Genomic DNA, 24983 nt, shown 5'->3' with positions numbered 1-24983 from the left:
TTTTGTTTTGCATATTTTGGCTACAAAAAAGGGCATTCAAATCCGAATTTTCGTTAAAAGGTGAGTGTTTGAGACCGATATTCAAGTGAAAGCAGAAAATTTATGATAAATTTTCATTACACCCCGAAAGTTGTGAAAATAATATTCGCTCTTGTCAACCCACACTGTGGGGCAAGTGCAAACGACACTACCGGGGTAAGTGCAAACGACACTACCGGGGTAAGTGCAAACGCACCTTTAAGCCATGCAACATCAGCCATTTCAGAAAATTCATCACAAAAATGGTTCAGCATTATATTAAAATGGCCAGAAGGGGTATCCAAAGTGTTGTATCTGAAGCGGATGTTCGAAATTCCTTAATGCATTAGTAAATGAAGGTCTTTTGCTTAAAACAACAGTCACCAAAAATGGAGTTCCAAAAAGTTATCAATATTGCAAGAAAACAGCAAACATATTAATCAAAGTTTATAAAACGTACCGGAACATGTATTCAATTCATTTTAAGACCGATACACTGACTCATCTGTGAATTAGTTTGGAAAAAGTATTGCGTTTGCACTTGCCCCCATAAACGGGGCAAGTGCAAATTTTGAAATTTTTTCACAAAAGCACCGTTACTTTTTACCAACATTTTTTAATTTTTCACTACCAACGGGAATTTGTTGAGAACTATTTTAGTGATGCAACGAACGATGATTGATAATTTTTGAACAAATACATATTTTTCTAGGACAAGTGAAAGTTGAACTATGGTAAAAACCGTTTGCACTTGCCCCGGTGTACCTTACATAAATTTTTCATTTTTTAATTTTTTTTAATCGTCCTGACCATATGGATACGTGTGGTTTAAAGTATGGTATGCTTAAAGTTAAAGATCATCTATTTTTTCAAAAACTATTTTGAAGATATCTTGCACAAACTCGACCTTCATCTAATTCAATATCAGAGAAGCAATTTCAAAAAGCTTGGCACCTGTTTCGACACGTTTTATCCCAGATTTCATAGTAACGCAATTTCTTTAGTGATAAGCGCCCTAGAAGCGACGAGTCATCTGATGTCTTTTCAATTATTGGTGACATTTTAAAAATCTGAAAGACCCCTACTTAAAAAATATCTTGTAATACATCATTCGATAATATCATTTGGTTGAAAATTATCGACTAAAAAACATGAGATGTATTAATATGGAAGAAATAGAAAGCATTGGAATAATTGCTTAAGTTTTTTTTTCATTAAAAACTCAATAGAATATTCGGCCGAATATTCGTTTGCCCGAATAATTGAAAAGGTCAATATTCGGTATTCGGCCGTTCGCCGAATACCACTATTCGGTACATCTCTATTATATATGAATATCTTTGTTAAAATTAAGTATGGGCTTCGAAATTCCTCTATAGGTTAGTTGCATGAATATTAAAACTGATATTTTTTTGGGGTGAATTTACCTATACCTATATCGAAGCAATCAATGCTTGATTTACTGTGTAAAAATACTTCATAATTTTCTTTTTTGAATGAACAGCGTTCCACTCAAAGCTATCGTATTCAAAATATTTATATGATGACGATCGTACCCCCCAACGCCCCCCTCCCCCCATATTCCATATTCCGTGGCCAGGGTCGCACTCTAGGCAGTGTTTAAAAAAATTAATTTAAAAATTAAAAATATCGGCATTTTAATATTAAAACAATGGGTGGATTTTTATCTAAGTAACCGGTCACTGTAATTTTTTGAGAATGAATCAAATTTACATAGGTTAAAAGCATTTTACGTAGAACTTAGTGACGCTGCTATTTTTTCGCACTCCACTGTAGATTACAAGATGTCAAATGTTCTAGAAAAATTAGCCAAATGATGCCAATAATTGTTTTTAGTAACTTGTTTTTAAGTAAATTAGGATCTTTCACAGTAAACTTATAAATCAAATAGTCAATAAACGAATAGTTTTATTTTGTTTATTACAGGTTTTAGTATCTAAATTAGTTTACATATTCAACATGAATGATTTGCAATAATAAATATATAGTGGAATCTTATCTTTCTAATTGCTGCTTTTGTCTTATTACCATTTTTTTACGCTGCAGCAGAGTGTCGTGATCTACCACAATGATTAAGACGAGTTTGAGAGGGCAAAGTAAGCATCAGTGCAAACCCCCGATGTACCGAAATCACCCTCCATTACACTTTGCATTGTATATTTGTCATGATGACACGCATGTGCACTCAGGTTTTTTTTATTCTTTCTATGTGTTCTTATTTGATTTGCATTATCATAAGTATTCACTATGTACTCGATCGCCTAATTAGAGAATTTTAAGTTTTTGCTTGCTCTATTACCATCTCTTCTGTTTTTTTTTTATTTGAGTATTATCTACTGCAGGACGAGAGCAAAAGCTGTATTTTTAAGCATAACGAAAACCAAAGAATGAACAATGTTTGTAACATTAACAATTTTTATAGCTATCATGCCAATCGATCGAAAAATTATGTTTTTCATGTTGTAGGTATTCTTAGAAAGGATAAAACAGCATTGTTGTTCAAATTTATGAGGATGGAGATTCAAAAATACTTAAATATCGACTTTCTATAATTAGCGGGAATGCTAATGTGGATCAAAACAATCTCTGTGGTTTCATGTCTACAAGTACAATATAAAACTAAGTATATGAAATGGTATGCTTTTGCGTCAGTCTAATTGTGGTTTTAAATGTGAACATTAAATTTTCCAGTGCATGTTTAATTTGTCATCGAATTTCGTGGGAAAACAACCAGATGTCAAACTACTTATGAATATTATTGAAAACAAAACGTCCAAGATACACACGGTGAAACGAAAGCTAGTGATTTGTTATAGGTGACTATTATACATTAGTAGATTATGCAAGATTAGTAAACTGTATACTTTCTGGTATTGTGGTTCATTTTCATTTGATGGCTTGTTTTGTCTGATAAGATCTGTGAAAAATATTTACTGTTTTATGCTGCATTTGCGTAACTGATTAAATTGTTTAAACGAAATACAAGGAATAACTGATAATTTAAAAAAAAAACTGCAAAATATCATTTTGGAATAGGACACAACAGATTTAAGTCAACACGAATGAGAAAAGATAAAAACTTTATATATTTCCAATTTGTTACGTGTAAGGCCATATTGTAAAAAAAAGTTACAGCCTATTTTGAATAGACGTACAATAGAAACAAATTGCGAACACTAAAATCAAGCAGATAACGATGGTTCCAACAGAACTTCGAACCTAAATCTACACATTTCTCAAGTGCATAGAGTCCTACCTAAAATCCAAAAGGTTGTGGTCCTAGAAGACCAACACCGTCGTTCTTTCTGTGGGTGTGGGTAACAAGTAGCAGAATGAAACATAAGGATTTATCTCACATGCCACCATTGCTTTCCGTCGTTACTGATTAACCACTCATTACACAAGCAAATATTCTTTTCCTTCTAATAGTTATTGTTCTTTCGGTAAATGAGATAAACTATCGGCGAACCAAGCTCAGCTCGGTCGTTATTCATTTTTGTTGCTTAATTTGCTCTAGTTTTTGAGCCAGCAATTCTCGCCTGTGCACGGAAATGTTGCTTACGAGGCTGTTGTTAGCACCTCCGCCGCTTATAGAAGCAGGAGTAAGACCCGATCCAAGACCACCGCCAGCTTCCTTCCGCAACAGATTGACTTTGGGCTGGAGTTGATTGAGATTCAGATTTTCATCAGTTATTTTGTTATCCGAAAACTGATGTTGTTGTGTTGCATTGCCCTGTTGGTTTGGATGTGTTTTCGTCTGAAAAAAGAGAGCATTTTAGCTATAGCGGTGAGATAAAGTAATAAACACAGCATTGAAAGAAAACAAACGATGCGGTTGATGGTGTCAAAAATAAATTCTGTTGTAATTTGGTTAAGCATCAAAATAATTTATATTCTTCAACCAAAATTTGCGAAAAACTTGAGGTTTCAAATTTCCTTAATTTTTCTTCAGCCCGATAGCTTCCATCATCCTTCCCGGCATGGTAGTTACACTTACCATAAGAGAGTTTAATCTGTCCATCCAATAATCCGGATTTGTAGTGGATTGTGCAATGCGGGTGCCTGCGACAGCTTCAAAAAGAAAAGTTTTGATTACGGAGGCTATCTATGTGTGTTTATTCAAACGGGTTGTTATTAAGCTTAAGTCAATATGCATGTTGTAATTTTAACTTGTTATTCAAAATTTCCATATAGTATATCGTAATCTAATCAAAAATGTAATTTATCTTGTCTTATTAAATTCAATACTGACTTTAATCACACAATGAAGTGAAATAATATGACCATTTTTTCACTCTATTGATATTGTCTTTGTACAATAAAAAAACTACTTCCAGAAGAAATATTCATTCAACATTTAACAAATTACCCCCCTATAACCCCCTCCTTCCCCTTATTTAAAAAGTTCTAACAGTTGAGTCGCCGCGACTATTACGGCCCCCTTCCCTACTAATCTAGTGAAACGAATACACTCGGCACACTGAAACTTTGTAAAAGTAAAAGGCCTTTAATGAACTAGTTGTTAAATAAAAAAAAAATTAACTAATTTTCACTTACACTTCTTCTCCATACCACCAGAGCTCTGTTTTTGATGACTGTCTAGTTCAGCCAGTCCATCTATGATGTACTTTTGAAAGCTCACACTAGCACCTTTGAGAAACGGAAGGATATCTACTTCTGGATTGCGCGTCTAAAAACAGTCAAAATTTGATATGTTAAAATAGTGCGTAAAATAATATAAATATTCTACATATTTAACCTTAAATTCATGTAATTTTGCTAAGCCCTCCTGACTGCTATCCGTATTAGAAATGAGTTTAAAGATGTTAGAAACCTCCTCATGAGTTTCATGAAGTGGTCGGGCATTGCCTCGATGCTGCTGCATATTATTATTTTCACTATTGGAATTCACTGTGGTTGCCGAATGCTGATTTGCATTCGGAGTTGATTCCTTATTGAGATTTTTCAAAATTCGTAGTATGTACGTATTCAACTCTGAGTGGCTTGGAATCTTGTTCAAGTGTTGTAGAATAGCGTTCCCTTTGATTTTTGTCATGTTATGTATAATAGTCTTAACAGTTCGCAGAGGGGTATCGGAAGGTCGTTGGTGCCACCAGGCACTCGGTAAAGCCAACATGAACTCATGTACCTCTAGCAGCACAGCATCGTAATTGAGTTCGGTAAGGCGATCAGGAATAACCTGGATGCAAAAATAAATATAAATATAACAAAAACATATATAAACATTTCAAGCCAACATACGAATATTTTCAACTGACCTTGACGTTCCGCCATATACATTTCATCAAAAGCTCAGTAAACTTAGGTAAACAACTCGTTTGACACGACTCTTTGAGCAACCTTATCAGAGCACTAAATATAATATTTGATAAAATTTACATTACAATTAAATCAATAGAAATTACATTGTTTTCTTACCAGTGAACATGTGTGAAATTCGTATGATCCAGAACTTTGAGACAAATGCCATTAACAACTTTAGTAAACTGAGCATCGTCAGTACTTCCACCAAATTTATTATTGGCCATCAAACCCAATAACACGGATATAAGACTCTTGATAGTGTTAACCGACAAATTTTTTCCAAGAGTTTTAGAGGCGAAGAAAGAATAAATACTGTGCAAAAGCGGCTGGTACATAGGTAAAGCCTCATTTAGTGGCCGTTGCTGGAGATACTAAATTATAAATGAAAAAACAACGTAAACAATAAATTCTGTAATCAGTCTCAATCTTATTACCTTGAATTGCTGCAAAATACTTTGTATGTAGATCTCTTCATAGTCGCGCAGAACAGCTTGCTTTTCCTGTGATTCGAGGATGTCGGAAAGTTCGTTTATTGCTGCATGAGCTGTGTAAAAGTCCGCACTACCAATACTTTTGATAATCCGTAGGAGATTGGGGTCTAACTTAGGCAACGCATCAGCCAAACTGAAATGAAAGGAGAATACATATACATTTAGCATTTAAGTCTTGTCATCCACCCAATGCAAGATGGTAGTGATTACAATATTTCTTTAATAAATAAACAGCAAAACAATCTACAACTAAACGTACTTTGCAGTTGGTTTAGACTTCTGGACCCCACAGCCACTACCTCCACCGATGCTACCATACGCTGGAGAACGCATGTGCGAGGGTGGACTCATAGCGTAATCTCGCGAGTGAGCACTCACTGGTCGGTGCAGAGTTCGTGCCAAAAGTTGCTGGAATTTTTCCTCTGGATATTGCGCACCGCGTACCGAAATCACCTTGATTGGTTCATAGAGAAACGCGACGTCGATCTGGGGCAGATCCAGCTTTCGATGCTGGTCGGCCTTAACCCAGTTGTGCTCAATGTCTGCTATCACATTATCATCCAACTTAAAGGGACCGCTGACTTTGGGCGCACTCACTTCCGGTGGCCTGAAGTATGAGTTCACGGATCACATAAAACGATGCGAATAGAATGGAGAGGAACAATCGAAAAGAGAGAGAAGGAAAAGATGTTTCAATATTACTATCTTTGTCGTTCAATCAAATACGCGTTAGGTGTGTTAGCATTTGTTTAGTTGAATAGCTCCAAAACGAAAAAAAACTGGACAATTAACGATTAATCTTGGTTAACATTGTGCAATGAAAAAAAAATGAAAAACACAGGAATTGCCAATACATGTTTCAATGAAAACGCAAAACATGAAAACCAGAAATCAATAAACGAAAAGCCTTAACCAACTGCAAATACGAGAAGTAATTTTAAACGTTAGGAGGAATAACAAAAGATAATAAATTAAAAACGAAATTATAAACTATTCTTTAAGTCAATTGCCTTAATCTTTTTTTCCGGATAAGTATGTTTTAAGATAAATTAAGGTAAAAAATAGATAAGGTTAAACAAATTTGGAAATTTTATCAACGTTATCTTTTAATATAACGTAAAATGTCCAAATGACTTGAAAAAAAACGGGTCTAATTTCAACAACAATGTAAATAAAACGAGATTCAATTTTTTAGAAAACGTTTAAAAATTTACATTAACAAATATTACTATTAATAGAAAAGCTACAGTTGATATACTGAGCAAAACAAAAATAGTACAACTGTATTTTTTGTTAAAAAAAGTTAATAATTGACTATCATGATTACTTTTTTCTACATTGAACAAGAAACGAGCGAGAGGGACATGCAAGGTAATGTTCGCTCGGTTTGTAGGACGTCGGGCAACGAACGCTTGTGCGCATATAAGAGGTTCCCAACATTTTTATTCACGTTAATAAAAATCAGGGAAAATCAGGCTTATTTTTTGAATCAGTGAAAACTTTATAGGCTTATCAGACTAAGCCTCGCAAAATCAAGCACATTGGCATCTCTGCCGAAAAAACAATATTGAGCCTATTTAGTTTAACATCAAGATTGTGCTGCCAGCTACGACTTGAAACTGGAAAGATAATGTTTTACTTATTAAAAAATCGAATTTTTCGAATGAACAGGCTCTTGTATGGATTAAAAAAAACTGGTAATCCATTCAAATAGTTTGTAGAAAAATAGATAAGTATTCACTTTTACATAAATTATGATTTATTAGGAATACATAAGTGGTACTATTTTGGTTTCGCACCCTTTTTCATATGTTTGGGTCCTCAACGCCAATTGGTTCTTAAAAAAAACTTATGCTTTAATTATCTGTTTAGACATTTATAAAAATGTAGAAAAAATAAGATTTGATGATAGACAATCATTCATCTTTTAAAATGTTTAAAGCATTCTTCACGTTCTGCAACTTTTGTTAATAAAGGAATCTAGAAATAATTTTTTTTTTGTTTCGATTATAGTCGTTTTACCATCTTTATGGCTTTCGCGACTTGAGAAATAAAATAAAACAACCGTTTTGTATAACAATTGATTCAATACAAATACAACAAGGAAGCAATATATTTGCAACATTGAATTTTCAGTAATCTCGACGTACCACATACAAAATTGAAAAACAACATCGAAGAAACACGAACAAATGTCTCCCTCAGCCTTCCTTAAATTATGAAATACTAACTTTAAATTTTCCGATTCATCCAAGTCTTCCCGCGGCCTTTTATGTGCATTACCTAATGTTTCAGAATCTTCTGAACATTCTACCGTGGACCCAGGAACAGTGCAAACTTCATTTTTGATAGCTTTGTTAAAAACAACTGATCTACGTTTACTTTTGCAAAAAATATATAAATGCATGAAAATGAAGCGTATATGAAAAAATGGTACTCAACTCCAAAAAAAATCCTAGAACATAGCAAACCAACTCAATTACTATTACTCACCGTGCAACTGGAACCGCCTCTTCAGGTTGTTCATGTGTAATAACCTCATCTTCTTCGTCCACAGGTTCCTGCTCTGTAACATTTACTTCGGCTGCTGATGGAACTTTAACTATTTCAATCGTGCTAGCCGGTTTCTTAATCGTCTTTTTGGAACGTTTTATTCGCTCATCTAACATAGATAGATCTTTCTCAGACATTTGTCCAATAAGTTTGTAGATTTTTTCTCCGGCTAGGAAGTAAGCTTGAACTACTGCATTCAAAGCCGCATTACGCACTGAATTATCTCGATCGGAAATGTGTTTAGCTATTTCTTTCAGCGCAACCTGTGGAATGTTGAAAAATAATGACATAACAATCATCCTTTTTTTTTATTGTGTGTATTGTTTCTACCTGTTGAGATGGTTGACAAACTGTTAGACCGTAGGTCTCTATTAAATAACCCAGCTCATCCAAACATTCGGCGCGTTGTCTAGCGTTCTTTGATTTCAGAGCATCTGTCACAAATACGAACACTTTAGCGAATGGATATATTAGACAAATCTGCCGTAGTAATGTGCGCACTCCATTCCGAACTACATCTTTTGGGTCTCCGATTTTTGTTAGCAAATGCGGAATGAATGAACTTCCCTCGTTTTCTGCAAGTACATATTGCTTATCGATAAGCATTTGAAAAACGAGATTTAAATAGTCTAAGCCTTTGAGTAACACCGAAGGATTAGTATCATAAAACCTTAACGAAAGCCACTTCATTATTAGATCGAGATTACAAATCAGCCCTTTATCGTTTTTAGGTAAATCCTCAATCAGAGCATCGATAACCTTAAGATGATATCTAAAATCATCGTGGAACATATTCGCAATAAGCCCCTTGTTAACGTTCGCAGCAGTCATTTGTTCCTTCAGCAGGTCTGTAAATTCTTCACGAGGGGTAGTAAACGTCCACTTGAGAACTTTGAGCTTTTGCTCATCTAACAAACGTTGGCTTTTCATATTGTTTATTGCTAGTAACGGCGAATTATCAACTTCCTCTTCCTTTTTTCTAGAGCTGCTAGTTGCATTGCCTTTATTTGCAGCACCAGGTGCCGGTTTCTGTAATTTGGCCGTTCCAGGACGAACAACTTTTGGTTCCTCTACAATTGGCGCCTGCTGTTTATTTTTTGGTAAAGGTTTAACCGGTAAGTTTGGGCGCGCTTTGTCCAGAGCAGCCTGAATGTCTTTTTTGGAGGTTGGTTTTTGTTTATCGAGGGCTTTCATCATCGCATCATATCCCAGATGAATCATTATACCTAGTACAGCATCGTTAGCGTTTTTTCGAACATCTGCACTTCGATCACATATGTTAGCATACAAATGAGGCAACATAGCTACCAGTTCGTCTTTCGAAATACTTTTTGGCTGTGGAAAACAAAATCAATTATTCAAAAGTTTAAATCGATCAACTTGTTACGTACCGGAATTGCAGGTAGTTTTTCTGCCAACCAACCCCATAGTTCTGTCTTCAACGCTGGACTACCAGTTTTTAATGCATCGGCAATAATCTCACCAGTGAAAAATTCTTTATATCCAGCCTGATCGCCCCAAGCATTAATGCACGATATACAAGCGCTTCGAATAAAGGATTTACTGTCACCCAATCCCTTTAGAAATCCTGGAAACAGCACATGTACATATTGTTTGCAAGGAGGACCCATGGCTGTTGCTATCTGCTCACAAATCTCCACCGTGGTTTGTGCTATTTTTGCATTACTGTCTACTAAACGCTGAGCCAAAACTTGGGGCAGGTCGCCTAGACTAGGTTTAATCAACTTTGCTTCTCCCAGAATACCTTTCAATTTGTCGAGGCCTTCATTCCTCGTTTTCCAATTTTTATCCGAAATTTCTGCCAACAGAGATTCTGTTATTTGGGGTGCAATATCCACACGTGGCAAAAGATCGTTTATATTAACTGTAGGTTGTTCTTCTACAGCGTCATCATCGCTGAAAAAAATTTTTTGAATATCTAGATTTTAAAATTTTTGTCAAAAACTTACTTGATTAAATTATCTGATGATGACTTGCTGGCAGACTTTGTTAAACCTCTGCTAGGGGGCGGAGGTTTTTGGCCGGCGCATTTATCAAATTCAGTTTGAATTTGTTGTTTTAGAGCTGGTTTTTCGTTTTCAAAAAACATAGCTAAGGAATTGCCCATATACAAATACATCGTACCAAGAAGTGCAATTCCAGCTGCACGAACTGCCGGGTTTATACTTTGGACAGCTTTCTTTGAATCATCAAGAAGTAATTTAGGATTAACTTGGAAGCCAAATTCTTTAATGGCATTGTTGACCCAACTAAGAGCTTCTTGTTGAACCTTCGGCGATTTTTGTTCAAAAGCAAATTCCATTACCTTCGAAACAACATATTCAAGCTTAATTGCTTCGGCTATCGCAGTCAGGGCATGTGCTGCTGGACTACTATTTTTAGCATCACCAAGTTTCTCAGTTATGTCATTGACGATGTAATCGGCAGTTGTAGTGGTAATGCCCATTTTTTCTACCGTTACTTTTACGCTTTCGAGCTTGAGTTTTAAAACTTGGAAATTTGTATCTTTCAGGCCAGGTTTTTTAGCTAGTGTTCTTAAAATCACCTGGGAGTGGCCACACTTGGCATCAAAATCAGGAATAACACCGACCAAGGATTCCATAGCAGCTACTCTTGATTTCCAGTTGGAATCAGCAAGACCCTGAACTACCTCTGCAGGAAGTATTTCAATTGCTTTTTCGTCCACTTCCTCTTGGGACATATCTCGTTCAGTGGGCAAAACTTTAGCTGTGCTTGAAGATTTTGATAAACTGCCACCTCCACCAACCCCCCCTCCACCAGGAACTTTTTTAGCACCAAGTGGTTTCTTGACACCAGCCGTTGCTGGCCGAGCAACCGGTTTTGGTTCAGTTGAACCACCCTTTTTAACTGCACCAGTTCCCGATGAACTTGTGGTAACACTCGTTTTTGGAGGAGCTGTTGCTGGTCGTTCTTTCTTGGGGCCGGGAATTTTGATGGTAATGACTGCTTTTTCGCAGCATTCTTTTATTTTGGCTTGTTTCAAGGCATCCACCTCTGTTATAAATGGCCCTATAGCCTTTTCACCGACCAATTTCATAGCAGTGCCTAAAGCTTCAGCTGAAGCATCACGTACTGCTGGATCAGATTCGTTCAAAGTTTTCAATAAAGCCGTAACTAATGCTTTCAATAGTTTTTTATTTAATATAGTCGGTAGAGTTTTTGTAAACGCTCTTGCTGTAATACATAGATACATTGAAATTGCAATTATTTTATAAACTTTCGTTTACGTACCTAGAAAGGAGGCCGTTTCGGTCTTGACACTGGGATTCTTGTTCGCTAGTGCTTCAAGGATATCTTCCTGTATTGCTTCTAAATTAGTAGACGGGTAGATAGCATCGATCGCATCTCTTAGCGCTGTCACTACGTTTGCTTTTTTCTCTTTAAACTTTTCTAAAATTGCTGGAATGCATGCCTGCAAATTGAACAATTGATATTATTAATTTTACATTTATTTATTTTTTTCCGAAACATCTGTACGCTTAAAAACAAATGTGTGTTGTGTGATGCGTCATGCAGCAACTCTATTAAGATCTTTCAACAATTTAGAGGTTTACATACATTAATACTTAACTACAAATCCTTGAAAATCACTATACATATATTTTTTCTAAAGTTCTTTACGCAAATTTGTTTTCAGAAGTATTTGTATGTAAATTTTAGCGATGTAATAAATAAAATAAAACTTAATGTCTTACCCCGGCATAAGTGTTGAACTTTTTGCCCAATCCTTTAGCTAACATCGAAAGACATTTTCCTCCAAGTGCCACCAACACAACGTTCGTATCTTTCGATATAGTTTTTTTCAATGCTCGAACAACATCGCCATAATCTCCAGGCTGCAGCTTAGGATTTTGCAGCAAAGTTTCCAAAGCTTCTAATGCTTCCTTGCGTTCTTGCCACTTCTTAGCTTCCAGTTTTTCGTAGAAGTCTTTGGGTAGCTTTGATAGTATATCAACTGGATCGATAAGATCCATAGGATCGATTTCTTCGACCTCGTCGGCCTCGTCTTCATTAGTACCTTCCGGAGCCTCAACATTACTAGCAACAGCAGCTAACATTTGCTTCTCTTGCTGTGATTTCAAATATCGAACCGGAACGGCTTTATCGCCACTTACCTTTTCAAATTCGGTCTCCAGCTCCGTAAGCAAAACAGCAGGAAGTGATGCTATCTGTGATTTGAAGGCTGCACCTATCCATCGGTATATCTCTATAGTGAGCGCTTTTGACTCATCTCGCACAGATTTGTCTCGATCGCTCAACAACGTTGGAAGCTTTTTAACAATTGGTTTAATACTTATCACTTTACTACCAAATTCCCGCAAAGCCTGCGTCACGGTGGCAACGCAAGCTGCGACAATCTTAGGATTCTTCTGATCGGTTCCCTTCAACAATTCCTCTAATACAGTTTCATGTTTCTCAATCTCTACGTACATCAGTGTTATCTGGACGGCCAGATCCTTGGTTTTAGCTCTTGGTGCTCCGATGCATTTGGTGATAATACCGCTCATTACTTCACCGACTGTTTTACCGGCGTTACCACTGTTTTCCACAAAAACGAGTGTCGCCTCAAGACCTTTTTCTTGCGCCGCTGCATTACTATCGATGACGAACTTCTTTACAAGACCAAGATATTTATTCCATTCCGTAGATTTCTCATCATCAATCGTTCGGAACAGTTTGGCCGCTTCTTCGTATCCATCAACACGAGCCTTCCAGAGTTTATGAACACAACGTTCATCAATTGGCAATTTCTTATACTCGGTGTCCTCCTCCATGATGACGATAGGTGATGTTGATTCAAAATAATTTTATACTGTGGAGAGAGCAAAAAAAAAGGAAGTAGTAAAAGATATGACATCCAACTAATAACTTTGAAATAAAATTTTGCATGTTTGTAAAAAAGAATAAGTAGGAACACAGAGAACAGGCGTACAAGCTAGCCCACGAAACTTGTGTAAAATTTCCAACGATCGTTTTGTACCAATTTTTGGCTGGGCCACGAGATGTCTCCAAACATACCAAAAAGAACTGTCAAAACCAAATTGAGGAAAAAACAAAATTTTTGTCAGTTTTGAACAGGTCGTATGAACTGTTTGACATGTTTCAAGGAAATCGCTGTTGAAGTTTCGTAACACTTTCGTCGCATGCATAATGGAAAAATATCTTAGAAGTTAATCGCTATAGAATTGTTTTTGACATTTCTTACGCACACTTGCTGAGCGTGTACAGATGAATCGGGATAATTAACCTCAAAAACTCTCGGTACAAATTTCAGTGCAAAAACTGGACAGCCTTCATTCGTTTCGTACCATTCACCGCAAGTGGTCGTGCTTATTTTGCTCCTGATATTTACCCGTAATCTCAGTCGCGAGTAACAAGTTTGTCATTTAGTTGTCCACATATTCGGTTGTGAATACCGCCCGGGCAATTTTTTTCTCGATAAGTTCCGATCGAAGTGCTTCACCGGGTAAAAAGTGATATTATCACCGTGTGTGCTGCAAACGATTATCACCAGCATCCAACAAAAGCCAACCAGTGTCCAAGGTCAAAACAAAAGGCCACGTTTTTCTCGACATCAGGTGGTATAGGGTGTATCGAAAATTAGGGTGCACCTAATAAAAATATTTCGATTTATTTTTTCCAAAAGTTTCGTTTTGGTTTTTTTATTATTATATTTTGGGTTCTTCTTATTTTTTCGCTATTTCAATTCTCTCTATAATTCCTTCTTTTTTTTTAAATACATATATAAACAATTTTTTTTTTAATTTGAATTGAATTTCAATATTTTATATTTTCATCTTGAAGGTTTGGTTCTCCGCTCAAACCCATTAGTTCGAATAGTATCGACTAATGGATGACGACGGCGAGGCTGGCGAAGATGCTCCCTTTCAGGAGGATGATTCCGAGGAAATAATTTCCGAGGAAGTAATTGACCCTCCGATGTACCTATCAGATACGGATGATACTCCTTCTTCTCTCCCCCAGACCCTTTTCTCTCAAATTCCCTTTGTTTTTGGCAACTCCTCACCAGCATCAACCCCTCAAGTAAACTCCCCCGTTGAAAAAGCTAATGAGCTGCCTCAAGCCGCCCCTCGCCGTCGGGTTTACCAACCTGAATCGACGGGACCTTGGGTAGTTTATATCCGGTCCAAAACGAATGGGAAATCACCGAATGTGATTTCAATCGCTCGGGACCTTGATCGATCTTACCCTTCCGTAATCAGCTATCAGCCGATGAGACCGCACAAGATGCGCATTGTTGTTGGTAGCCTGAAGGAAGCAAATGCCATTGCTTGTGGCTCGAAGTTTACGATCAAGTATCGCGTATACGTTCCCGCTCGTGACGTGGAAATCAACGGAGTGGTAACCGAGGAGGGTTTAACCGTCGATGATCTTGTGGAGTCCGGGGTTGGCCGATTCAAAGACCCTGGTCTTCCCACGGTCAAGGTGCTGGACGCGCGGCAGCTGAAAACAGAATCTGGCGAGGGGGAAAAGCGAACATTTTCCCTGTCGAACTCTTTCCGGGTTACCTTTTCCGGCACTGCACTTCCTGATTACGTTGCGATCGGGAAGGTTCGTCTACCTGTGAGACTTTATGTGCCTTCGGTCATGTACTGCCAGAATTGCAAGCAGTTGGATCATACGGCCGCCTACTGTTGCAATCAGGCACGCTGCTCTAAGTGCGGGGAGAAGCATGCGGAAGCTTCGTGTGAAATACAAGCAGTAAGCAAGTGTTTATATTGCACAGGCGAGGAATCTCATGCTCTCTCGGCGTGTCCGAAGTACATATTGCGCCGGGAAAAAATCAAGACTTCTTTAAAAACCCGCTCTAAAAAATCATATAGAGATATGCTGATGAAGTCTTTGCCAATCGTCTCAGAGAACCAGTTTGGCCTTCTAAGTGACTATGAATCCGAAGGGGAGGATCCATGCGAAGGAACATCAGCTGGGGCATTTGTTAAAAAAAATGTTTCACAGGCTCCAAAAAGGAAACGCACAACTAACACACAATCCAGATTAGCTGCCAGCAAAGTTAATAAAACTAAAAATCCTCAAAGTGGGAATAGTATTTATACCCCTCCTATTCAGAGACCTCCGGGTTTAAATCCCTCCCCTAAGGACTTCCCCCCACTTTCGAGGAAGTCAAAACCCCAGACTTCCCTTCACAATTCGGGACCATCAGTAACTAACAAGAATGTAACAATTCCCAGAGAAACTGCATCTCCATCGTCGAATGGTTTTCCTAGCTTTTCGACTGATGGTAAGATGAAATTTTGGGAAATTGTTTCGTTCATCCTGGACTTTTTCAGTGTACCAGCAGGATGGAGGACTATGATTAATATGTTTGTACCTCTTTTAAAAGAAATCTTCAAAAAGAAAGCTCTCTCTATGACCCTCATCGCATAAGCAATTTCTTTTGATGAATAACTCGTCCACTGAGGTAAGAGAAATTCTTTCTGTATTGCAATGGAACTGCAGAAGTATTTTACCAAAACTAGACTCCTTTAAAGTATTGGTACACAATTTGAATTGTGATGTGTTCGCATTATGTGAAACTTCGCTCTCACCAAACATTGATTTCAACTTCCATAGCCACAATATTATTCGCCTGGATCGAGTTGGGCAAAGAGGGGGTGGCTTTCTTTTGGGGATCAAGAAATGTTACTACTTCTATCGTATTCCACTACAATCATCTCCAGGTATTGAAGTCGTCAGTTGCCAAGCTAGAATTAAAGGACAAGTGAGCCGGAAGGATTCGAAACGTTGACGTCGTAGCGTACAGTCGCACATATACCCGCTCTTCAGTTGTCAAGTGGAAAAAGTGTGGTTAATTTTTAACGCGTCGTGTTTCCAGCTCAACAGATCCGGACTTTATCGCGCCGTTTGGGCATCCTCGCCGATCCAGTCAACAAACCGTTGGGATCGGATTTTAACGCTGTGGCCAATTACCAAAGGGCCATTGGTACTTATCGAATTAGTGGACGACCAAACCACGTGGTAGCTCAAGGTCTGCTGCTATAAGGCTAAGGGTGGCCACAAAACAAAGCCACATCATCACTGGATTTAACAACAAGAAAAAGAAGATTAGTATTGTTTTTTTTTTTCATTTTCCCTTTTTTTCCTAACTCTTACTGTTACTGGCTATTTTTCCCTTAATTTCTTATTTCGATTATTGTACTTCGTTCATATTTTCATTACGGGAGACATATTTGTCCCCGTAATAAAATATGAACGAAGGCGGAGGGGTTGACCCCGCAGTTTCTATGGATGATATGGGTATCTCCTATGAAGATGTGGAACACCTGGAGGACCCAGGCCCTAATTCGGAGGGCATCACCTCAGATGACGGAGCGGGCCCTTCAGGTACTGATACATTTACAAAGGATGATCTCTCAAAATCACCCATAGCATCTACGCCCCCCCCGAATCAGAGTGTATACTGAGAGTTCAACTTTTGCTGGGCCGTGGGTGGTTTTTTCCGGCCCAAACCTAATGGAAAACCTCTGAATGTAATTCGGATTTTCAAAGATCTGGCCAGGTGGCCCTCTGTGACCAATGTTACGAAGGTAAGACCGAACAAATTGCGGGTGGTCGTGGCTAGCCTCAAAGCAGCCAACGAAATTGTTGCCAGCAATCATTTTAATTTAGAGTACCGAGTATTTGTTCCTTCTCGAGAAGTTGAAATCGAGGGAGTGATATCCGAAATGAGCCTGTCGGCGGAGTATGTTAAATCCAACGGCGTTGGCAAGTTTAGAGGCCTTGACTCGACTTCGGTCAAAATCTTGGACTGCCGCCAACTCGTGACTGCCAACGCCGTCAATGGAGTTAAAAAGTACTCTCCGTCAGCCTCATTTCGGGTAACTTTCGAGGGTACTGCACTCCCTCATTTCGTTTTAATCGATGGGATGTTAAGGCTTCCTGTAAGGCTTTTTGTACCCCGTCCTATGCATTGCGAGAATTGTGTGAAGTTGGGACACACTGCGTCCCACTGCGCGAATAAACCACGTTGTTCCTGTTGCGGAGAAAATCATGGGGTTGGAGCGTGCCCCGCAACAACACAAAAATGTGTATATTGTGGGGGCTCACCCCATGATTTTTCTTCTTGTGAGGCCTTTCAGAACAGTTGGGACAAGCAGAGACGCTCTTTAAAAGAACGCTCCAGGCGTTCTTATGCTGCCGTTTTAAAGCGCGCCTCTCCACCGACCTCAACTCAATCTAATAACGTCTACTCTGTGCTGCCAGTTGACGATATTGACACGGATACTACTGAAGAAGAACAGCCGCTTCTTGTATTAGGAAATTCTCGGAAGCGCTCAAAGGTGACTTCTCCCAAAATCCCTAAAAAAGTCCCTCTAGTCAGCCCATCGACTAACAGTGCTAAGAAATCGACAGAAGCGGATAAGGAAAACAAAATACCACCGGGTTTCCGCGGGAAAACTACAATCTCCAGTGATCCAGCAGTCGCGGGAACATCAAAAGCTCCAGTACCTGATATGATTTCTTCTACAGCAGCTGCTCAGCCGGGATTTTTTAAGTTGTCCGACATTTTGAACAAGCTTTTTTCGGTTTTCGATGCATCGGACTCCATCAGAAGCATAGTAATGGCAATGCTTCCAATTGTAAAGACACTTTTTCAGCAATTGATGCAAACTTGGCCCCTTCTTTCAGTGTTTATCTCTCTCGATGGCTAATTTACCCCGAGAGGTCGGAGATATCACTGTTTTACAGTGGAATTGTCGTAGTCTCATTCCTAAACTGGATGCGTTCAACTATTTACTTCAAAAAACAAACTGTGATATTTTTGCATTGTCCGAAACTTGGCTATCTTCTCAATCTAACTTCTCATTCCACAATTTTAATATCATCCGTCTGGATCGTGACGATTCTTATGGAGGGGTGCTTTTGGGGATCAATAAGTGCCACTCTTTTTATAGAATTCACCTTCCTTTATCGGGTGGAATTGAAGCTGTTGCTTGTCATACAACTATAAGAGGTAAGGACTTATGTGTTGTCAGTTTGTACTGGCCTCAGAGAGTTGCAGTGGATCGAAGTCACCTAGAGGACCTGTGCTCAGTGCTTCCTGAGCCAAGGTTGATCCTGGGTGACTTCAATTCGCATGGAACTGTCTGGGGAGAACAAATTGACGATAGTCGTTCTACTCTTATCTATGACATTTGCGACAGTTTCAATTTAACAGTTTTGAACACGGGTGAAAAAACACGGGTACCTAAACCTCCTGCAAGACAAAGTGCAATTGACCTCTCACTCTGCTCAAATTCCCTATCATTTGATTGCCAGTGGAAGGTGGTCCATGATCCTAATGGTAGTGATCACTTGCCTATCGAAATTACTATCACCAATGGGGTCAGCTCTTCAAACACAATAAATATGACATATGACCTTACAAGACACATCGACTGGAAAAAGTACTCGGACGAAATAATAACAGCCATCGATTCTATGCATGTTTTACCTCCTTTAGAAGAGTACCACTTTCTTTCTCGTTTGATACATGAAAGTGCACTTTGTGCTCAAACAAAACCCATCCCAGATTCATCTGTTCCAAGAAGGCCCCCTAGAGTACCTTGTGGAGAGTGGCACGAAGCATGCGTAATCGATCATCTACGAATGAAAGTGAGGAATATTCACATAGATGGATATTTAACTTCGCACGGAAAGTCTGTCCAGATTCTGCACCTGTACAAAAAATAATCCGGAATGTGCCTCCAGATAGGTGTGGTATGGATTCCAGCTTTTCGATGGTCGAATTCTCACTTGCCCTCCTCTCTTGCAACAATTCAGCTCCGGGAATTGATAAAATAAAATTTAACTTGTTGAAAAACCTTCCGGATGCTGCAAAATTTCGCTTGTTAAGTTTATTTAATCAATTCTTGGAGCACAACATTGTTCCCCAAGAGTGGAGACAAGTGAGAGTCATTGCTATCCAAAAGCCCGGAAAACCAGCGTCTGATCCCAATTCGTACCGTCCAATAGCGATGTTGTCTTGTATACGCAAATTGATGGAGAAAATGATCTTGTTTCGTTTGGATAAATGGGTAGAAACAAATGGTCTCCTTTCAGATACTCAATTTGGGTTTCGAAGGGGCAAAGGGACAAACGATTGTCTTGCTTTGCTGTCTTCAGAGATACAAATGGCGTACGCAAAACGTGAGCAAATGGCTTCAGTGTTTCTAGACATAAAGGGAGCTTTTGATGCAGTCTCAATAGAGGTGTTGTCAGACAAGTTGCACTCCCGGGGTCTGCCTCCACTATTGAACAACATCTTATACAGCTTGCTTTGTGAGAAACATCTGAACTTTGCTCACGGAGATATTGCAGTTAGAAGAACCTCATACATGGGCCTCCCGCAGGGTTCATGTTTGAGTCCACTTTTGTACAACTTTTACGTAAGTGACATCGACAGTTGTCTCTCTGAAGGCTGCACTCTAAGACAACTTGCAGATGACGGCGTGGTGTCTGTCACAGGATCTACTGAGTCTCATCTGCACAGACCATTACAAGATACTTTAGACAGATTGTCAACCTGGGCTTTGGGGCTTGGGATTGAGTTTTCCCCTCAGAAAACGGAGATGGTTGTTTTCTCTAAGAAACATAGACCTGCTCAACCTAAGCTTCAACTACTAGGCAGAACGATCACTCAATCGAGGTGTTTCAAGTATCTTGGGGTTTGGTTTGATTCCAAGTGTACCTGGAGAGCCCATATTGAGTATCTGAAAGGCAAATGCCAACAAAGAATCAATTTTCTTCGATCAATCACTGGCACCTGGTGGGGAGCCCATCCAGAAGATCTTTTAAAATTGTATCGAACTACGATTCTCTCAGTGATGGAATATGGTAGCTTCTGTTTCCAATCAGCTGCCAAATCTCACCTCATCAAACTCGAGCGTATCCAATATCGTTGCCTGCGTATCGCTTTGGGATGTATGCCCTCAACGCATACCATGAGCCTTGAAGTTTTGGCAGGAATACTCCCTTTGAAAGATCGATTCAATCTACTATCACTTCGGTTCCTCATCAGGTGTGAGGTCATGAACCCATTGGTGATAGCAAATTTCGAAAGGCTTCTTGAGCAAAATCTTCAAACTAGATTTATGTCTATTTACCACATCCTCATGTCAATGCAGGTAAACCCTTCTTCGTACTCTCCAACTCGTGTTTGCAGCCCTGACTACGATAATTCTTCTGTCCAGTTTGATTTGTCTATGCAGCAGGAAATCCGTGGAATCCCAGACACGCACCGTCCACTTTTGATTCCACAAATTTTCGAAGCTAAATATAGATACGTCGAAGCTGAAAAAATGTTCTTTACCGATGGGTCCCTGATAGAGGAATCTACGGGATTTGGAGTGTTCAACGAAATATCTAGCGCCTCTTACAGCCTCGAGTCACCATGCTCTGTGTATATAGCAGAATTAGCTGCTATTCATTGGGCTTTGGATAGTATTGCAACACGACCTGTTGAACACTACTTTATTATAACTGATAGTCTCAGCTCTGTTGAAGCGATCCGCTCTATAAGACCAGGAAATCTCACGCCGTATTTCCTCAGAAAGATACGAGAAATATTGACCACTTTATCAAGACGTTGCTTTTCCATCACCTTTGTCTGGGTCCCCTCACATTGCTCGATATTAGGCAATGAGAGGGCAGATTCCCTTGCAAAGGTGGGTGCGATGGAAGGCAACATTTACCAGCGTGAAATCGTCTTCAACGAATTCTACTTCTTGGCTCGGAGAAACTCTATTGTCAACTGGCAGCGCAGATGGGACGAGGATGAGGATGGTCGTTGGCTCCACTCGATTATCCCAAGGGTAAGCCTTAAGCCCTGGTTCAATAGATTGGACTTGAGTCGTGATTTTATTCGTATATTTTCCCGTCTCATGTCCAATCATTGTTCCTTGAACGCGGTTCTCTACCGTATAAATATTGCTGGCAGCAATTTGTGTGGCTGTGGCCAAGGTTACCACGACATCGAGCATATCGTTTGGTCATGTGAGGCCCACCTGGCCGCTAGAACGAATTTAATAGACTCCCTTCGGGCCCGAGGAAAACCACCCTGTACCCCAGTAAGAGATGTACTAGCTGCGATAGACATTGATTACATGTTCGAAATCTACCTTTTTCTAAAAGCTATTGATCTTCGTCTATAATTCTTTTCATTTTCATATTTCCCTATCCATTTTCTATTCTCTTCAAAAAGTAAAAAAAAAGTGATAAAGTGATGTAGACCTAAGAAAACAATTGTAAACATACAAAACGAATTTGGCTCCTTAAAGCCTCAAGGTATGAGCCGTTTCAAATAAAGATATTACCAAAAAAAAAAAAAAAGTGAGCCGGAACCAATTGGTGAATATTATTTCACTTCTCCCAGAACCCCGGCTAGTTCTGGGAGGCTTCAACTCCCATGGCGTGGGCTGGGGTAGCTCACGTGATGATGATCGTGCTAACATTATTTATGAGCTGTGCGACGACTTTAACATGACTGTCTTAAACAATGGGGAAGTGACTCGAATTAATGGATCCCAATCACAGCATAGTATTTTAGACCTTTCTTTAGCTTCTTCCTCTCTGAGCTTGGATTGTACGTCGAAGGTAATTCAAGACCCTCAGGGAAGCGATCATTTGCCTATCAATATTTCTATCACCAGTGGTCGAAGTCCACCCGAAGAGGTCAATATTCCTTATGACCTCACAAAAAATATAGATTGGAAAAAGTACCATTGATGCCATCTAGTCAACGGACGAACTGCCTCCGGAGGCAGAGTACAGTTTTATTTCCGGGACAATTGTGGACTGTGCAATCGGGGCACAGATCAGACGGAATGACAATTCGACGATACAGAAACGGCCTCCCACTCCGAGGTGGGATGGAGACTGCTCACGTGCGCGAAGAGAAAAGTGCAAGGCGTTTGTTGAGTTTCGCAGAACCGGATTGCCACAAAAATTCCAACGTTACTTGGCCTTGGAACGCAAGTTCAAGAACTTGATCAGGGGCAAGAAACGTGGGTACTGGCGGCGATTCGTGGATGGTTATCTCGAGAAACGTCTCTGCACACGCTTTGGAAAACAGCACGAAACATGCGAAATCACACACCTTCGAACGAAAGTGAGGAAAGCTCGAGTCGATGGTTGACACAGTTCGCGAAAAGCTCCGGACACAGTACCAACACAGAAAATATATCGGAATACAGAGAATAGTTCCGAAACGGAGGATCAATTCTCGATGGTCGAACTTTCACTTGCGCTCTGGTCTTGTAACAATTCTGCTCCCGGTCTGGACAGAATCAAATTAAACTTGTTGAAGAATCTGCCAGATACCGCTAAGAAACGCTTGTTAAATTTATTCAATAAATCTTTAGAGATGCACATTGTTCCGCGTGACTGGAGACAAGTGAAAGTCATCGCCATCAAAAAACCGAGAAAACCAGTTTCTGATTACAACTCGTATAAGCCGATTGCAATGCTCTCGTGTCTCCGGGAATTGCTCGAAAAAATGATTCTCTTTCGGCTGGAAAAATGGGTTGAATCAAACAATCTGTTGTCAACTACACAATTTGGATTCCATGGGGCAAGGGTACGAACGACTGTCTAGCATTACTTTCATCAGACATTCAATTAGCGTTTGCCCAAAAAGAGCAGATGGGGGCAGTATTTCTGGACTTCAAAGGGGCATTCGATTCGGTGTCCATAGAAAAATTGAATAATTTTCTTCATAACCTGTTGTCTGAAAAAATCATGCTTTTTGGTCATGGAGAAACCAACGTTGAACGAATTAGTTACATGGGTCTACACCAAGGCTCATGTTTAAGCCCCCTGCTATACAACTTTTATGTCCGAGAAATCGATGCTTGTATGGCACAAAATCGAACGCTAAGACAGCTTGCGGATGACTGTGTTGTTCATTTCACAGGTAAAACAGACAATCAAATTAAACCTCCGTTACAAGAAACTCTAAATAATTTATCACATTGGGCCAGGAATCTAGGCATCGAGTTTTCGCCTAGTAAAACCGAGTTAGTAGTTTTTTCAAGGAAGCATTCCCCTCCTCAAATAGAGCTCCTTTTGATGGGTAGAACTCTAACTAAATCTCTTAGTTTTAAATATTTGGGTGTCTGATTTGACTCTAAATGCCTCTGGGGCAAACATATTAGGTTCTTGACACACAAATGACAAAAGAGAATCAATTTTCTTCGAACGATTACTGGAACCTGGTGGGGTGCTCATCCACAGGACCTTATCAGGTTATACCAAACAACGATACTGTCGGTCATAGAATATGGAAGCTTTTGCTTTGGGTCCGCCGCGAATATCCACTTGATTAAACTAGAACGAATACAGTATCGTTGTTTGCGTATTACCATGGGTTGTATGCAATCGACACATACGATGAGTCTCGAAGTACTGGCGGGAATAATGCCGTTGAAAAATCGGTTCTTCGATTTATCGCTACGTTCCCTAATTCGAAGTGTAACTATGAATCCTTTGGAGATAGAAAATTTGGAAAGGCTTATGAATATTAATTCGCAAGTAAAATATGTAAACAATTATAATACTTTTAGTCAATTAGAAATAAACCCTTCTTTATTAAATTTGGACACGAGTCACTTTTACCCGATTAGCAGTTCCTTGATAAAATTCGATCTATCCATGACCGCCGACATCCGTGGAATTCCAGATCACGTCCGACCCAACATCATTCCTTCAATCTTTGCTTCAAAAGTACGTGAAATTGATCCTTTAAAAATGTTCTTTACTGATGGTTCTAGAATCGACAACGCGACTGGCTCCGCAGTGTATAAAGCGGGCCACAGACTACACAACATTTGTACAAATGCGATGAAATTCGATGAAATTTTGTCGCTGTAAACACGATTTGCATAGTGTATGGCACTGCTTGAATGAGCGCCCAAACGGTTGGAGTAAAATCGGTCGGGATCGAAATATTTTGTACAAACCATCCCATAGACCATAGACGCATTTGTACAAATGTGGTGTAGTCATCCCATAGCGAACCATTTTGAATTTTTATACATCCACCTTCATATTTCAACATTTCCATCAAATACAGCCTGATTCGTCTCGCATCACTCGTCATGTACAGACGCGTTTTAAAGTCGTTCGATAATCGCGACAAGTGAGTGAGATTTCGTCCACTATATCCGGGAGTTTGTGCCGTTCGGACGGTTAATAAGGTGTTTAGTGCCGCGTGGAAGCAAAAGACTTGCGGTTTCCTGCCAAAGGCAGATGAAATAAAAGTTCCCCAGCTGATCAAAAGTTTAATTACGAGTGTTGGTGGATAAAGTGCGGTTTTGTGGCTAGCTGACTGCCTTTGCAAAGAACAATAAGTCATCACGAGAGCCAAAGACGATCATCATCATCATTGTCATCATCTTACGGATCGTTCTCGCCCGAGACCAAGTGGAGACGTGGCAGCCATCTTCAATCAACGAGGAAGGACCACGTGGTTGGGTCGATCACCAAAGGAGCCAATTGAACAATATATCAAGTTTG

The 24983-nt window shown here is 39.3% G+C and overlaps 1 protein-coding gene across 3 annotated transcripts in view; it reads right to left on the bottom strand.

Annotated features, from left to right (window-relative positions):
• Positions 1 to 1942: 1942 nt before the first annotated feature.
• Positions 1943 to 24983, bottom strand: part of LOC129744212 (protein mini spindles) — a 33307-nt gene continuing 10266 nt past the window's right edge. The window contains exons 2-16 of one of the 3 annotated variants that reach the window (XM_055736620.1): positions 12146 to 13263; positions 11682 to 11862; positions 10379 to 11624; positions 9800 to 10325; positions 8739 to 9743; positions 8349 to 8671; positions 8087 to 8236; positions 6115 to 6462; positions 5799 to 5988; positions 5479 to 5735; positions 5319 to 5412; positions 4799 to 5239; positions 4597 to 4729; positions 4037 to 4110; positions 1943 to 3796 (exon numbers count right to left, since the gene is read on the bottom strand). In XM_055736620.1, the coding sequence (XP_055592595.1) occupies positions 3530 to 3796; positions 4037 to 4110; positions 4597 to 4729; positions 4799 to 5239; positions 5319 to 5412; positions 5479 to 5735; positions 5799 to 5988; positions 6115 to 6462; positions 8087 to 8236; positions 8349 to 8671; positions 8739 to 9743; positions 9800 to 10325; positions 10379 to 11624; positions 11682 to 11862; positions 12146 to 13225 (6315 nt within the window). In that variant the 5' untranslated portion in view covers positions 13226 to 13263 and the 3' untranslated portion in view covers positions 1943 to 3529. The remainder of the gene's footprint in view (positions 3797 to 4036; positions 4111 to 4596; positions 4730 to 4798; positions 5240 to 5318; positions 5413 to 5478; positions 5736 to 5798; positions 5989 to 6114; positions 6463 to 8086; positions 8237 to 8348; positions 8672 to 8738; positions 9744 to 9799; positions 10326 to 10378; positions 11625 to 11681; positions 11863 to 12145; positions 13264 to 24983) is intronic. The other 2 variants (XM_055736621.1, XM_055736622.1) reach the window with 2 other exon arrangements.

The sequence above is a fragment of the Uranotaenia lowii genome, chromosome 2 (genome assembly GCF_029784155.1).
Source record: "Uranotaenia lowii strain MFRU-FL chromosome 2, ASM2978415v1, whole genome shotgun sequence".
Taxonomy (NCBI): domain Eukaryota; kingdom Metazoa; phylum Arthropoda; class Insecta; order Diptera; family Culicidae; genus Uranotaenia; species Uranotaenia lowii.
The sequence above is the reverse complement of the archived record's forward strand: the minus strand, read 5'-3'. Positions and strand labels throughout refer to the sequence as shown.